The sequence below is a fragment of the Quercus robur genome, chromosome 5, assembly GCF_932294415.1.
Source record: "Quercus robur chromosome 5, dhQueRobu3.1, whole genome shotgun sequence".
Lineage (NCBI taxonomy): Eukaryota > Viridiplantae > Streptophyta > Magnoliopsida > Fagales > Fagaceae > Quercus > Quercus robur.
This window is the reverse complement of record NC_065538.1, coordinates 52,006,299-52,022,530: the sequence shown is the minus strand read 5'-3', so window position 1 is coordinate 52,022,530 and position 16,232 is coordinate 52,006,299. Positions and strand designations below refer to the sequence as shown.

Below are 16,232 nucleotides of genomic sequence, written 5' to 3'. Positions count from 1 at the left end.
AGTAAGTTTTACTTAATTCCCTATGCAATTTACTTTTGTAGTAAATGTCACGTAATAACATGTTCAGCTATGCCCTTTTGGTCTTGCCTTTTAAAAATAAATTGTTTACATGTCATCCTATAATAGATTATACATGCTATTCATAATTCACATGTCCTCCTATGATAAATTATCATTTTTCACATGCCATCCTAGTATAGATTATACATGTCATTCTAGAATAGATTAGCAATGCTATAGACCATGTATTTGTATAATTCCATTGGTTATAACACTACTATTTTGTTTACATAATTTTTCTAGAATTTACTACACCTTTAGAATAAAGGCTAGTGTGTCTTTTTCCCATTAAATCCATTTTGATAGTTTCAATGGGCTGTACATCTATATTGTTGTTTAGAACTTTAAACACCGTCTTATAGCTCCAAGTTCAAATAATGAAAGATTTTTATAGTAAGTAGATTTTTCCTAGCATCACTCTTACAAATGGTACTAGGTACTCTACACATGCATTTTATCCAGATGTTTTATAGGAGGTTGTTGGTCCTAAGTTGCCTAGAATGGAATCAAACTTTTTTTTTCTTTTAAGCAAGAACATATCCAAAGTGATAAAAAAAAGTTGGAGATTTCTCTAGGATAGGATTGTTATAACTAATAACGTGATTGGTAAAGTTTTAAAAGACAAGAATAAGAAGTATATTAAAATGGATTTAAAGTTGGGTTTTTGGATAGGAATTTTCTGGGCATTCAAATCTAGGACCTATTGATAGGGTTTGTATTGCTTTTAGGTGTTAGAACAATATCAATCACATACTCTTTGGTACCTTAATGTGATTGAAACTCAGAATTTGGTATTTAATGGTAACAATGCGAATGACTCAAAAGTTTATGCTAAGGCTACATTTAGACCTAAGGCTACGAGCCCAATAAAATGTGACTCCTTTGTGAGATGAGAATATCATATTTGTTGTGGCAGAAACTTTTGAGGGATCACCCATTGAAGAATGGGGTGCAATCAAATGGAGAGGAAAGTGTCCTCCCAAAATCAAACTTCCCTCCTCATTAGGTTGCACCTCAATTAAAGATCCCTAAAAAGTTCAGCCACAACAAACACAATATTATCATTTCAATTAGGATTCAGATTGTTATTAGTGATTCCTTAAGTCTTCTTAGCCACAAGTCTAAATGTAGTCTTCACATAAATGTATGGGTTTGCATTGGTACTTCTAAGGATCAAAACCTGGTCAATCACATTAACTCAAGGGTAATATAGAGTAGGGGAATGGTATTATTCTTAACCTGTAAAAGCAATGCAATGCCAATTAATAGCTTCTGAATTCAAATGCCAAGCACCGCACTGCATTTGCATGTGTTCCCATTCAATAAGCTGATTTTAACTCTATTTTAATATCCTTATTATTCCTATTCAGATCAATAATTAAAACTTTATCAATAGTTATTGCAGGTTCTTTCTTTAGAATAATCTCCACTTGATCACTTTGAATATATTTATTCTTGCTTAAAAGTAGAAGTTTCATTTCACTATAAACTTGACTTCTTGTCAAGTAATTTGGTGGTTTCCAAGTTTGACTAAATGTATTAGTACCAACCTATAAAATATTTGACGTGAAAATGCATTTGTAGGCTGCATGGTACCGGTACCATTTGTGGTAGGAATGTTAGGTGAAATCTTCTTAATAGGAAAATCTTTTATAGTTTGAATTGCAAGGGAATGTCAGATACATATAACAAGGACACAAAATTGAATTTCAATTTCCCAGTGGTGTGAAGTGTTGATGCAGCAACACCAAAATGGTGAATACAACATAATCATGGGAACAACCTTATGTTTCAATAATTGATTCCATTTAAGCGGCCAACACATGCGCACATGCAACACACACACACACCCAAAAAGAGAGAAAAAGGAAGTTGAAGCTTAAGAGTGTCCTTGGGTTGTATATGGTACTTGTTCATATATTCTCTTTGATATTAGACAGTAACATGGAAGTCCTTATTATTTGGTTTCACCCTACAGGGAAGATTAGCCTAATAAAGACTGCAGAAGGTCTCAGCAGTATATCCTTGGATAATCTTTGTAAGTATTTTTGTTTTACCTAATGTTCGGTTTGTGAAATGGTCTTCTAGTACTGTGGAATGAACTTAACTATAATAGTTCAATTGGAAAATAAATATTCCGTGGGAGGACTTTATTAGTTCCCATTCAATTATTGTTGTTGTGTGGCTTAACTTCTTGTTTATATATATAATCAATGTCTCCATCCGTTACCAATAGGAGAAGAATTGCTTTAGTTCACAGCCAATATTCTTCTTTTGGTAAACTTTCAAAGCCAATATTCATTTTCTGGAAATGACATTCTTGGAAAAAGCAATCATTTGAAGCCCCTAACTTCTGCAAGAAGCATTCTGTAACCAAGCTCTCTGACGTGGTTTTTAAATTGGTTCTTTTACTTAGGATCCTTTTATGACATGGTTGATATGTTTCTGTTGGTACTATTTAAACCCCAGCTTCAAATAATTTTTTTTAGTAAGATTTCATAGTAATAGATCAAGCACTTCTCAAGATCCCTAAGCTTTGAAATTTTTTGTGCAATTCTGGTGAATTAAATCTTGGTCTTGCAAAAAACAAATATGTTGGGAATAATACACAAAATAATAAAGGAAGAACAAAGATAACACAAAAGATAAATAAAAATGGATAACTTAGAGTTGGAGGTACAAAATTGTTATCCTTGGACAATATCCATTTAGCATGAGAATAGACGAAGCATGCGAATGTAGTGAAACAATGATTGATACTGCAAATAAAGTAATAATATATGCTCACTCCATTAATGCTAATTGTTATCAATTAAGGAACAATAAACCAAAATGAAACACATATTTAAACAATGATTTATCATGATTACCTTTGGGCTATTCTTATGGTAAACTATTAAACAATTGTGATGATTCTCTTTTACCTAATAAGACTAATTAATGAAATATTCATATTTAAATTGGTCTGTTACTTTGGGTATTCGTTTCAATCTCAACAATTAATATTCATTAACTATTTTATTCCAATTTATGAATCTCTCCAACCTAATATTCTTGTGATTAAAAAATTGGGATTAGCAAAGTTATTAATTTTTAACAATAGGGAATGTGTTAAATTTCAGTTATTTTGACTTGTTATCTAAAGTGTCTTTCTGATTGGGTCACTTTGGTTACTACCAATACCTATCAAAATACAAACTCCAAATCAAAATTATTAATGGCTTTGCATAAACATTAAATTAATGGGATACATTATAACAATACTAATATAAACGTTTGTGCTATACAAGTTTATATCAAAATAAATAATCTCCTTCTCTCATAAAAGGCATCAATGAAATATTTGATAGAACAGTAAGTTATAGGGTCCATTTGGTAATGTTGTTTTAGTAACGTTATTTGTATTTTTTGAAAATAAATGTGGGTAAAAAAGATGTGTGGAAATACGTGTAATGTTGTTTAAAAACTAAAAATATGTATTTAAATACATGTACCAAACAAACCCATAGTTTTGATAATATTAGTAGTTTATTACAATATTAAATAAACTAAATTCAACATTCGTTGCATGTAAAAAGTGTACATAAGATAGAAAAATTAATAATGAACAATAACTGACAATCTCAAAGTATAAAAGAATTTATATCATAACTATTCATGAGTGTCAGATGATATTTGATAGCGATCAAGGATTCAGTTAGTTGAACAGCACGGATCACGATGATGTTGAGGGCCTGAAAGATAAGAAATAAAAGATCAGAGGAGACCGGGGTTGGCCGGTCAAAACTCCTCTGATGATGAAGTTAGCAATTCTCCTCTTAAAGAAATATAGTATCTGGAAAGAAGAAATACTTAGCCTTTTCTTGTCGGAGATTCATCCCCTTTTATAGGTTTAGGAAACGATTATCCGTTGGATAACTTCCCCCTATTTTACGGAGTCCGGAGCGTACAACTTGATAACCGCTACAGCGGTTATCTTTTCATGTCAAAACTGCCTTGGTCTCGTTCTAACTGCTGTTGGACGAGAAATGGTACATCAGTCAGTAGACATCGTCCAGAGGTTTCCACGGACGACAGGCGAGTAGTCTATGCCTTGTGAACTAAGGACGACTTACCTTTTCTATGGACGACATCCATGGACGAATAAGAAGTTGGCTATTTTTTAGACACCATCAGTTGACCCCTTGTCCATGGGTCGTCTTAAGGATAATTTAGGCAATTTCCAAAATGTGTACTTTATGCCATGTGTCAACATCTAACTGATAAATTGATGCATCTGGTTATTTTTTCGAGGACTATGCCACGTGTCGCACTTTGGTTGGCTGCGTCGTTTCGCATCCCAAAGTTTACAGCCTATAAATAGTAGAATTCCTCTAGTGCCTTTCACATTTCTGAGATTTCCTTCCCTGAGCATCCTCGTCTTAGCGCCTCGTCTAGAAGTATCAACTCGTCCTTAGTTTCCTCGTCTAGATTTCAGGTATTTCTTTACTCCTCGTTCTCAGATTTTAAGTTTTCCTAAAATGTCTGAGACCGTTCTTTCCTCGTCTAGTAATAGTTTGGCAAAGCCATAGACGAGTATCATGACTCAAGTAGTTTTAGTGGCTCTAGTGATAGTAGTAATAACAATACTAGTAGTGAAGGAAACACCACGGACGAGTATGTGTCCGGTGTCCCTGGGGTACCTTTAGAGGTTTTCCAAGGACTCAAGACGAGGAGTGAGTCTGGATCCCAGGCAGGTACAAGTGCCCCCTCGTCCACAGTTCAGGACGAGGTTGAGGTAGTGTATAGTTGTGCCATAGGAATAGAATCCAAGACGGATGATAGGAGATTAGATTTGCTTAAAAAATGGTACCAAATCCTAGACGACCTCAATCCTAGGTTAGCAGTTCGTGGGGAGTGGTGTTGTCAACCACGTTTTGGGGTAGGTATTTATGAAGCCTATCTTTTAGGTGGACTTAGGTTACCTTTAAATGCTTTTGCCAAAGAATTACACACTAGGTTAGGTATAGGTGTTTGTCAGCTTAACCCCAATGCATGGAGGTTAATCGTCTCCATGCAAGTTTTGTGGAGGGAGGTATTTGAGGGGAACCGTCCTCTGACTGTGGATGAGTTCCTCTACTGTTACAAGCCTTCTGAGATCAATCAGTCCCTTGACTTTTATCAATTCACAGCCAGAGGGAAGGATTATAGATTGATCAAGTCCATAGTTTCCTCAGATAAGAACTGGAAGACGGAGTTCTTCTTCGTCTCAGGTTTCTAGGCTGGACGCCCGCTCGAGGTTTCTCAAGACCCATTTCCTCCCTACACCGGAGAGTTAGAGAACCTTCGTCCTGAAGGTATGCTTGTGGTTGTCATTTTACTGTGTTGTAATTACCTTTGTAGATGGCTATATAATAATAATAATAATAATAATAATAATAATAATAATAATTATTATTATTATTATTATTATTATTATTTTTTTTTTTTGCAGGTGCTAGACGACCTCACTTAGGCAGGTTTCATATTGAAAGAATTCAAAAGGTTCGTTTGTACACTGACAAGGCTTTCCATTCTTTGGTAAGCCTTCAACGTCTTGCCACCTGGGGTTTGGGTCTCAACCCGTCCAGTGAAGCCCTTGCACACGAGCTCACCATTCGTAGACGTAAGTCCGTCTAATTGTTTCCCTTTCTTCCTTTTTTTTTTTTTTGTTTGTTTTATTTTTAACACCTTTCTTTTCAGGAATAGCTACAATGAAGGAAAACAAGGGTAAAGAAGTTGTGAACGAGGCTGCTGTTGCTGGGTAGGACGCACCACCTCAGTCTCACCCGTCCGTAGGTGAGAAAAGAAAAAACTTATCACTGGGGGTTGACCTGGGGAATCTTCCCAGCAGGCGCAGGGAGAAAAAGGTCAAGCATAAGTCGTCCAAGCCTAAGGACGTTCAACCTACGCCTATTCCTGTTCATGAGCCTGAAGACGTCCAGATCCTTGATTCTGAGCCCAAAGATTCACCCATGCAAGTCCCGTCCACAGTCAAGGCGCCGTCCACCTCTCAGTCTTCTCCCCAAGCACCTCAATACCTCATTGGGAACGAGGATCTGGCTTGGGAAAGATTTAGGATGGCTGTGACTGATGCGGACGTGTCTGCCTGTTATAACATGTCTTTGAAGGACTTCGAGCATTCTGGGGTTCATGATCTTTTCAAGGTATGTATTTTTATTTCATTTTGTCTCGTCCTCTTTGACAAGCTTCCTAACTAAACCATGATTCAGGCCATGTCCAAGTTCATTGCTGCGTCCAGGCAAGCAACTGATCTGGACAAGACGAGGGTCTTGTTAGAGAAGAGAATCAAGGAAGTGAAGGACGAGAGCAAACGATGGGCTGAGGCAGCTGCTAAAGCCAATGAAGGGGCAAAGGAGCTGCAAAATCAGATTGAAGAGCTGAAGACTGATGTTGTGGAGAAGGAAACTCGTCTTGATCACTTGCAAAAGAAGAATGACGAGCTGAATGATCTTCTCAAGAAGGCCAAGGAAGACGCGGTTGTAGAGTTTAAGGCGTCCAAACAGTTTACAGATCTCTGGATACCAACTATGCAGCTGGGTTTGAGGACTTCAGGATGGACGCCGTGGAGAACTTCCCCAACATTGATTTCAGTTCCATCAAGCTCAATCTTAGTGGTGCTCCTACCAGTTCCCTCATCCAGACAAGCTCAGAAGATGTTAATATAGAGGACGATGCTACAACCCAGCCACTCCAGGAAGAGCAGAACACAGACGCCCCCCCATCCTGATTATGCTTTTTTCTCTTTTTTTTTTTTTTTTTTTTTTTTAACTGTTGTTGTAACTTTCTATTAATCTCGTCCTTAGCTTTTTTAGACGAGTTATTAAGTTTAACTTCAGGGTGTTTGGACGTTGGTCGTCCACCCTTAAAACAGTTTTCTTTTTATTATATCAAGGACGAAAGTTATATTTTTGTTTAAGTTTCTACTCGTCCATGAAGGTGATACCTTATAAAGTGCTTGGAACTTTTACTCTTGGCAAAATACTCGTCTTGGTGAAATCCTAAATATCAACATCACCCGTCTTGAGACTTCGCTTTTTTCTTTTTTCTTTTTTTTAATAATGCAAATGACTTTGCATCCGTCCATAAGCCTAATTGCTTTAGAACGTTCTTGGTTGATAAACCAGAACATCGTCTTTACATGTATCCATCCATGTGTGGACGTGGAATTCTCATCCATTGTTTCAGGTGAGCTTTGTGGACGTAGTATTGTTCGTCCGTGTGTGGACGTACTATTTTCCATCCCGTCTATTTTAGGGACGGATGTTTTGTGGACGTGCCATTTCAAGGGAAAATTTTCTCGTCTACACTTGGGCGTGCATACATTTCCCTTGTTTGTTGAAGTTATATCCCCGCGTTCGGAGAGTTTCCTCGTCTTGGGCTTTTCAACCTTATGGTGGGTTAGTTCGAACGAAAATAGCATGGAGACTAGGAATTTACACAATACTTTGTACATAGCATAAATATTGTTTACAGAGAAGGCATATACATATATTTATGCCTTTCTTTTTTATTAAGTACAAGCTCCATAACTTCGTCCATAAACACCACAACATAAATAGTAAAGCCTTAACTTCGTCCACAAACACAACATAAATAGTAAAGTAGTAGTTCCAAACACAAACAACATTAAATATAAGTAGAATCATAAGTCTACAGACAAGGTCCAGGCTCGTCCATGGCCATACTTCCGTCTAGGCTGACTTTTACTGATAGTACCTCCTCAAGTGCTCCACGTTCCAAGGGTGCTCCAGTTTCCTCCCATCCAGGGCCTCCAAGTAGTAGGATCCTTGCCTTTTACAGTTGATAACTCTATAGGGTCCTTCCCAATTCGGGCCCAATTTCCCATGTGCTGGGTTCTTGGTTGCCAAAGAGACCTTTCTCGGGACGAGATCTCCTATGTTGAAACGCCTTAGTTTCACTATTGCATCATATTGTCTAGCCATGAGGTTCTTGTACTTTGCTGTCCTGTATTCTGCGTCTGCCCTTACCTCGTCTACTAGATCAAGGTTCAGACGAAGCTGCTCCTCATTGTCCTTATCTTGATACATCATCACCCTGTGATTGGCCATATATACTTCTGCAGGTATGACTGCTTCGCTTCCATAAGCTAGCTTGAAAGGAGTTTCCCCCGTAGGGGTTCTCACCGTCATCCTGTAGGCCCATAGAACACCAGGCAACTCATCTAGCCATACCACCTTTACCCCCTCAAGCCGGGTCTTGATGATTTTCAACAAGGATCGGTTTGCCACTTCAGCTTGGCCATTTGCTTGAGGATGAGCGGGTGAGAAATAGTGATTCCGTATTCCAAAGTGTGTGCAGAAGTCCCTAAAGAGCGCATTGTCAAATTGTCGTCTGTTATCAGATACCAATACCTTGGGCACGCCAAATCTACACACAATGTTCTTCCACACAAAATTTTTAACATTTTGTTGTGTGATTGTTGCCAACGGTTCAACTTCCACCCATTTGGTGAAGTAATCGATGCCCACAACTAGAAATTTCATCTGCCTTATGCCCTGAGGAAAGGGACCCAAAATGTCTAGTCCCCATTGTGCAAAGGGCCACGGTGCCATCATCGGGGTGAGGTACTCTGACGGTTGTCTGGGGACGTTACTAAACCGTTGACACTGGTCGCAGACCTTGACGTATGCTTTAGCATCAGCTTGCATGTTTGGCCAGTAATACCCTGCACGGACGACCTTGTGGACAAAGGACCTGCCTGAGTGATTGCCACACGCTCCTTCATGAACTTCCCTCAGTACATAGTTTGTTTTGTCCGGAGCCAAGCACCTAAGGTAAGGTTGAGAAAAGCCCCTCTTGTATAGCACTTCGTTCATGAGTACGTATCTAGCCGATCTCACCCTCAACTTCCTTGCTTCGTCTTTCTCTTCTGGTAGCTGTTCGTCTTTCAAGTATGATATAATCGGGGTCATCCAATTTCCTCTATTCTCCACCTGTTGTACTTCTGGAATATTTATGCTTGGCATGTACTGAATTTCACCAGACTCGTCCACAGATTCATTTGCTGAGGCTTCTTTTGCTATAGTATCAGCTTCCACGTTTTCCTCCCTTGGATTTGAATAAATTCAGCTTTTTCAAATCTTTTCATAAGGCGCATCACCTTACTAAGGTATTTCCTCATCCGTTCCTCCTTTGCTTCATACATTCCATTTACTTGCCCCATGACCAACTGAGAATCCCCCAGGACGAGTATAGACTTGGCTTCCACAGACTTAGCCAATTCTAGCCCTTTGAGAAGGGCTTCATACTCGACTTCATTATTAGTTGCTTGGTACTGTAGACGAACCTTATGTCTCAATTTGTCTTCTTCTGGGGATTGTAAAACCATACCAATTCCACTTGCATGTTTTGTAGATGATCCATCCATATGGACGACCCATCTCTCACTGCCTTCTGCTTCATCATGACTTGGGGTAAATTCCGCAATGAAATCCGCTAATGCTTGAGCTTTTATAGCATTCCTTGGTTGATATCTGATGTCAAATTCACTGAGCTCGACAGCCCACTGAATCAATCGTCCTGTAGCTTCCAGTCTATTCATCGCTTTCTTGAGCGGATGATCTGTCATGACATTGATGACATGGGCCTGAAAATAATGCCTCAGCTTCCTGGAAGCGGTGATTAATGCGAAGGCTAACTTCTCCATTTGTGGGTACCGTCCTTCCGCTCCCCTCAATGTCTTACTCGTATAGTACACGGGTCTTTGCACTTTATCTTCTTCTCTTATCAGTGCTGAGCTCACGGCATGTGGGGTTACTGCAAGATATAAATATAACTCCTCTCCTACTACAGACGGACTCAGCAATGGGGCCATGGTAAGGTATGTCTTCAGATCGTCAAAAGCTTTCTGACACTCATCGGTCCATTCGAATGCTTTTCTAAGAACCTTGAAAAATGGCAAACACTTGTCAGTGGCTTTAGAGACAAACCTGTTGAGTGCAGCAACTCGTCTAGTAAGGGACTGGATTTCTTTGGTATTCTGCGGGGGCTTCATGTCCAGAATTGCTTGAATTTTATTAGGATTCGCTTCAATTCCCCTGTGGGAGACCATAAAGCCAAGGAATTTCCCTGATGATACTCCGAAAGCACATTTGCTAGGGTTCAGCTTCATGTGATATTGTCTCAGTGTGTCAAATGTCTCCTGCAGGTCGTCTAGATGCCTTCCTTCGTCCTGACTCTTCACCAGCATGTCATCTACGTAGACTTCCACATTCCGCCCAATTTGTGGACGGAACATGTGGTTGACCAATCTCTGATATGTTGTCCCTGCATTCTTTAAGCCAAATGGCATCACCTTATAATAGAATAAGCCCTGGCTGGTGATGAATGATGTTTTCTCTTGGTCTGCCTCGTCCATCCTTATCTGATTATATCCAGAAAAAGCATCCATGAAACTAAGTAACTTGTGGCCTGCAGTTGAGTCTACCAGCTGGTCAATGCGCGACAACGGATAACTATCTTTGGGGCAAGCCTTGTTTAAGTCAGTGAAATCTACGCACATTCTCCACTTGCCGTTCGCCTTCTTGACCATTACTACATTGGCCAACCAATCCGAGTAATACACTTCCCGAATAAACCTCACCACCATCAACTTTTGAACCTCGTCTTTGATAGCGCCGTCCCTCTCAGGGGCAAACACCCTTTTCTTTTGCCGCACTGGCTTGGAGGAAGGGCATACATTCAGGCGGTGGGTGATGACACTAGGATCTATACCCGGCATGTCCTCATGGCTCCACGCAAACACATCAATATTTTTCTTCAAAAACTGGACAAGGTCCTTCTTAATCTCCTCTTCTAGATCTGCTCCAACCCTGGTACACTTCTCAGGGTTATCTTCATCCAGTGAAATATCTTTCAATGCTTCGGTAGGCTCTGCTACCATTTTCCTTTCTTCAATATTCATGGTTTAGACTTGTTCATCCATGGCCAGCATGGCCAAGTAACATTCTCTTGCTGCCAATTGGTCCCCTTGTACCTGCCCTACTCCGTGTTCTATTGGAAACTTGACTGATAGGTGATAAGTAGAGGTAACAGCCTTCCAACTATTCAAAGTTGGTCTTCCGATTATGGCATTATAGGAGGACGGACAATCTACCACAAGGAAGTTCACATTCTTGGTGATCTGTTGTGGGTATGCCCCTACTACCACTGATAAGGAAATAGTCCCCACGGGTTGTACCTTCATTCCACCAAAACCTACTAGGGGGGAGTTTACTGGACGAAGCTGGTCTCGTCCTAACCTCATTTGCTGAAAAGCAGGATAATACAGAATGTCCGCCGAGCTTCCGTTGTCCACCAGCACTCTTCTAGTTGTGTAATCAGCAATCATTAAGGTGATGACGAGAGCATCATCATGGGGGTGATGAATTCTCTCAGCATCTTCGTCTGTGAAAGTGATCGCTGGTTCGTCCGTGTACCTTGCTCTCGGAGATCGTCCAGAAAGCTGGACGCTCTACACTACCTTCAAGTATGCTTTCTTGGACTTAGATGACTGGCCTGTCGAACTTCCTCCGATAATTACTCTTATTTCTCCGAGCGGTGGTCGTGACGATTCTTCCATCTTCCCTTTCATTTTCTCGTCCCTGTTTTCTCGTCCAAGGAAATTCCTCAGCTTCCCTTGCCTTATGAGATTTTTGATTTGCTGCTTTAAATCGAAACACTCGTCTGTATCGTGGCCATGATCCCTATGGAAGCGACAATACTTGTTCCTATTGCGCTTATTGGGATCTCCCCTCATTTTCTCCGGCCACTTTAAGGAAGGATCATCCTTGATCTGTATAAGGACCTGCTCAAGTGGGACGTTCAAAGGGGTATATTGCTGGTTCCGTGCTGTAGAGCCCGGCTTCTTAGTGTCTCGGTCTTTCCTTTCTTCCATTCGTCCCTTCTTTGGACGAGGGCCTTGCTCCGAATGGCGACTGGGATTTGCGTCTACCCTTTCAGACCTCTTCCTCTTTTTAGCAATGATTGCGTCTTCTGCATTCATAAAATTTTGGGCCGAATGGACAAGTTCAGCCATGGACTGTGGCTCTTTTTCATATAGCTTATGTATAAACAAATCTGAATTCACTCCATTATGGAAAGCCGCCAATAAGAGCTTATCATCTGCCTCGTCCACACTCAGGGCTTCTCTGTTGAAGCGGGTGATGAACGACCGTAGACTCTCATTCTCTCCCTGCTTTATGGTCAATAAACTGGACGAGGAACGCTTGTGTCTTTGTCCTCCTATGAAGTTATTAACAAACAACTTGCTCAACTCTTCAAAAGAACTCACCGAATTCGGGGGTATTTTGCTGAACCAAACCCGTGCTGGGCCCTTGAGGGTAGTAGGGAAGGCTCTGCACATTATTTCGTCGGGAACCCCTTGAAGATGCATGGTGGTCTTAAAGGTAGCAATGTGATCAAACGGGTCACGTGTTCCATCGTACGAATCCAGAGAAGGCAGCTTAAACTTTGACGGTAAAGGGTGACCGTTGATGGAAGCCGTAAAGGGGGAATCAGTTCGGTGGACCAGGTCTTCTATAGGATTTGTCCTTCTCATATTCTCTTTCATTTCCTCCATGACTCTTTTCATCTGGTCCATCTCTTCCTTCAAATGTGGCACCGCTCGTGAAGTGGTACCTTATAACTGGCTTCCAATCTCAGTGTTCTCTCTATTATCATGACTCTGCGTTTGTCCTCCACCTTCACGTTCTTCACGCGTCTGCCTCCTTAGATTAATTTTTTATTCTTAACTCTTGGTTTTGGCGAGTCAACTCTGCCATTGCGGCCGCCATAGATTGCACATGTTGGACAGATGAAGTCTGCATGGCCGGTGCAAATTGGCGGTCGCGATGAGGGTTGCTCGAAGCATCTCTGCTTCCCTGACGGCCTGGGCTGGTAGCCCTCGATTTGGTCCGTACCATCAACTTTTTGTCAAAGAGAAGAAAATTGTAAAACAATCTTGCCATAGACAGCGCCAACTAATAGCGATCAAGGATTCAGTTAGTTGAACAGCACAGATCACGATGATGTTGAGGGCCTGAAAGATAAGAAATAAGAGATCAGAGGAGACCGGGGTTGGCCGGTCAAAACTCCTCCGATGTTGAAGTTAGCAATTCTCCTCTTAAAGAAATATAGTGTCTGGAAAGAAGAAATACTTAGTCTTTTCTTGTCGGAGATTCATCCCCTTTTATAGGTTTAGGAAACGGTTATCCGTTGGATAACTTCCCCCTATTTCACGGAGTCCGGAGCGTACAACTTGATAACCGCTACAGCGGTTATCTTTTCATGTCAAAACTGCCTTGGTCTCATCCTAAGTGCTGTTGGACAAGAAATGGTACATCAGTCAGTAGACGTCGTCCAGAGGTTTCCACGGACGACAGGCGGGTAGTCTATGCCTTGTGAATTAAGGACGACTTACCTTTTCTATGGACGACATCCATGGACGAATAAGGAGTTGGCTATTTTTTAGACACCATCAATATTCTATTCTCAAGTTTGAGATTTGAGCTTTTAACATTAAACCAAGGTTTTAAAAACTAGTACGATGATAGAACCGGAAAAGAGGCTAATTACCGGTTTTCTGGTCGGAGTCCGATCGAACTGGTGGCGTTATAAAGAATTTAATTATTATTTATTTAAATTATATAAATAATTAATAATTTTTTAATATACTAAAACTAACAAACCAATAGTAATAAATATGTTTCCTTTAAAAAAAAATACAAGTATATATGTATATAGCATCTTTTTAAAGAATTTAACATAATAACATTACAATACAATTATCACATAATAAACTTTCAACAAAACCAAATAAGTAAGTTCATTAGTCATTAAATTTACATCCAAATGGCAAATAGTAAATAAGTTCATTACATCCAAATAGCAAATTAGTTTTAAAGTTTCAAACAAACAACTACTAAGTTTTAAGACTCAAGCCTCATTTGTTATGAAGAAAATTGAAATCAATATCATCATGTGAACCAAATGCTCCACCACTAGCATCATTATCATCATCCTCATTCTCATCTTCTTTATCTTCAACTTGAATAGGATGATTTTTATCTCTAAATTCGGGAGGAGCATCAAGTTCATCACCAAATGATTCCAAATTGATGTCACCATTATCCTCAATCACTTCAATGTCCATATCTATACAAATTTCAAAACCAAAGAACAATAAATGAAATAATGATTCTAATAATCATTTCTCATAAATCATAAATAGTCTAATTAAATTATGTATAATACTTTATAAACTATATTTCACAAACACAAATGCTCTGTAAATCAAATCCACAACATACTTTGTAAACTAATAATTGAAATGAGAATTAACAATAGAAGTTACCACTTACCAGTGAAGTCACAGAACAGAGAACTTGAGATGAAGCCGAGAACATGAACAGAGAATATGAGATGAAGCTAAGAGAAATGAAATAAGAAAAATAAAATAAAAAAGAATTGAGAAAATGATCAAAATCAAAAGAAAAAAATATTACCTGATGAAGCCAAGAAGCAGAGAGTAGAGCTCAGATGTCTTGGCGAGACCGAGAAGGAAAAAAGAAAAAAAAAAAACCTAGAATAGAGAACACTTCAGACGTCGCGAGGATGAGCCGATGAGAAGGAAAAAAAAAATTGAGAGGCATGCCGCGTGTGTGAGGCAGAGAGTGAGGCAAAGAGCTTGAGAGAGGCATGAGACTGTGAGAGTGTTTAGGAGTTAGGACTTTAGGGTTAGTTGTAAGGTTCCTGGCCAAAATGACATAGTTTTAGGCTGGGAAAAAGTCAAAAAATCCCAACTGGTAAGTAACCAGTTTGACCATGCTGATTCTCGGTTCTCTGTTGAATCGGCCGGTTTTCGAATTTTCCCGGTTTTAAGCTATTTCTGGTTTTTACCCATAACCGAACCGAATTGAAGGCCGGTTCCCAATTGAACCAATCGGGCTGACCTGTCAGGTTTGTCCGATCCGATCCGGTTTTTAAAACAGTGCATTAAACATTAAAGTTGTTAATCTTTAAAGAAACAATTAAATAAAGGGTCATGTTAACAGATGTTTTTAGGGCAATAGTTAATAATCTATTTTAGGAAAGTTTTGACACCACTTTTATGGAAAATGGAAAAAAACTATCAAAATATTAATTGTTTTTTTTTCTTTTCTTTTCCCATAAAAACTTTCTTTAAATAGGTTATTAATCACTGTCCTAAGGACATCCATTAGCATTTCCCTTAAATAAATTAGAACCAAATATCGTAGAAATCCGTAATACCCAAAATTTATTAACTAATGGAAAAACAAAGTTCATATTATCCAAATTTGATTCAAGATCATATAGAATACTTTAATTGTTTTCACAAATTCAAAATCACAGTCATGATAATGGAAACTATAATTGTTTATAAATATTTTAATGGAAAACATGATAATTCTAAAACACCAGCTCTAATACTACATGTAAATGTTTTCTTTATATTGTTAGATTATAAACAACCATAATATAAATTTTAGGATTTTGAATTATTATGATTTCATAACTACACAAATTAATTATAAAGTTTACTTTGATCCATTATTGAAATTTTATTAAGATGAAGTCTTAGTATAAAAGGCACTTAATTCTTATAAAATTGGTTTCTCTCTCTTGACCCCATTTTCTCTTTAACTATTTAGTGTATCTGATGGGGTAATTGAATGTTTTTTTTATAGGTAAAGAGATGACCAAATTTCTTGTATCTATAACCTCCACTTGTCCATCAAAGTTGGAGTTACTTATGAAATTTACTTCTTCATTAACCAATATTTTAAGGACACGTAACATCTTATTAAACCATAACATACATGAAGTTATCAAATGGATACGTTATTGATACGTTATCAAATGAGGCAATTTATTCCTACAACTTCTTCTGTTACTTTCTTAACTAGTTCCATTATAGGCTTTTTTTTTATCTTTGGTCCGCCAACTTGCAAAGGTAGACCAAGCTATTGGATATTGGAATATGCAATTTTCAACCCCATCCTTGCTGCCAAACCAGATTTAATGTGTGGGCTAGCATTCTTGTGGAGAAGAATATTAGACTTCAGGTACGTAATTTACTTTTTGCCCTGACCAAGCTGCATAAGTTTTGA

At 38.9% G+C, this 16,232-nt stretch overlaps 2 protein-coding genes across 3 annotated transcripts in view; one reads left to right on the top strand and one right to left on the bottom strand.

Moving 5' to 3' along the window:
• LOC126726289 (probable LRR receptor-like serine/threonine-protein kinase At3g47570) overlaps window positions 1-16,232 on the bottom strand; it is a 167,207-nt gene that overhangs the window by 104,600 nt on the left and 46,375 nt on the right. The gene's annotated exons all lie outside the window — the stretch shown is intronic.
• Window positions 5,792-6,809, top strand: LOC126726294 (uncharacterized). Its single transcript, XM_050431526.1, has 2 exons — window positions 5,792-6,245; window positions 6,312-6,809. The coding sequence occupies exons 1-2, from the start codon at window positions 6,054-6,056 to the stop codon at window positions 6,765-6,767; spliced, it is 648 nt and encodes a 215-aa protein (XP_050287483.1). The 5' UTR covers window positions 5,792-6,053; the 3' UTR covers window positions 6,768-6,809.

Coding starts and splice junctions, on each gene's coding strand:
- LOC126726294 (XM_050431526.1), top strand. CDS start 6,054: ATGCAAGTCCCGTCCACAGTCAAGGCGCCGTCCACCTCTCAGTCTTCT. Junction 6,246..6,311: donor GGGTTCATGATCTTTTCAAG/GTATGTATTTTT, acceptor ACCATGATTCAG/GCCATGTCCAAGTTCATTGC.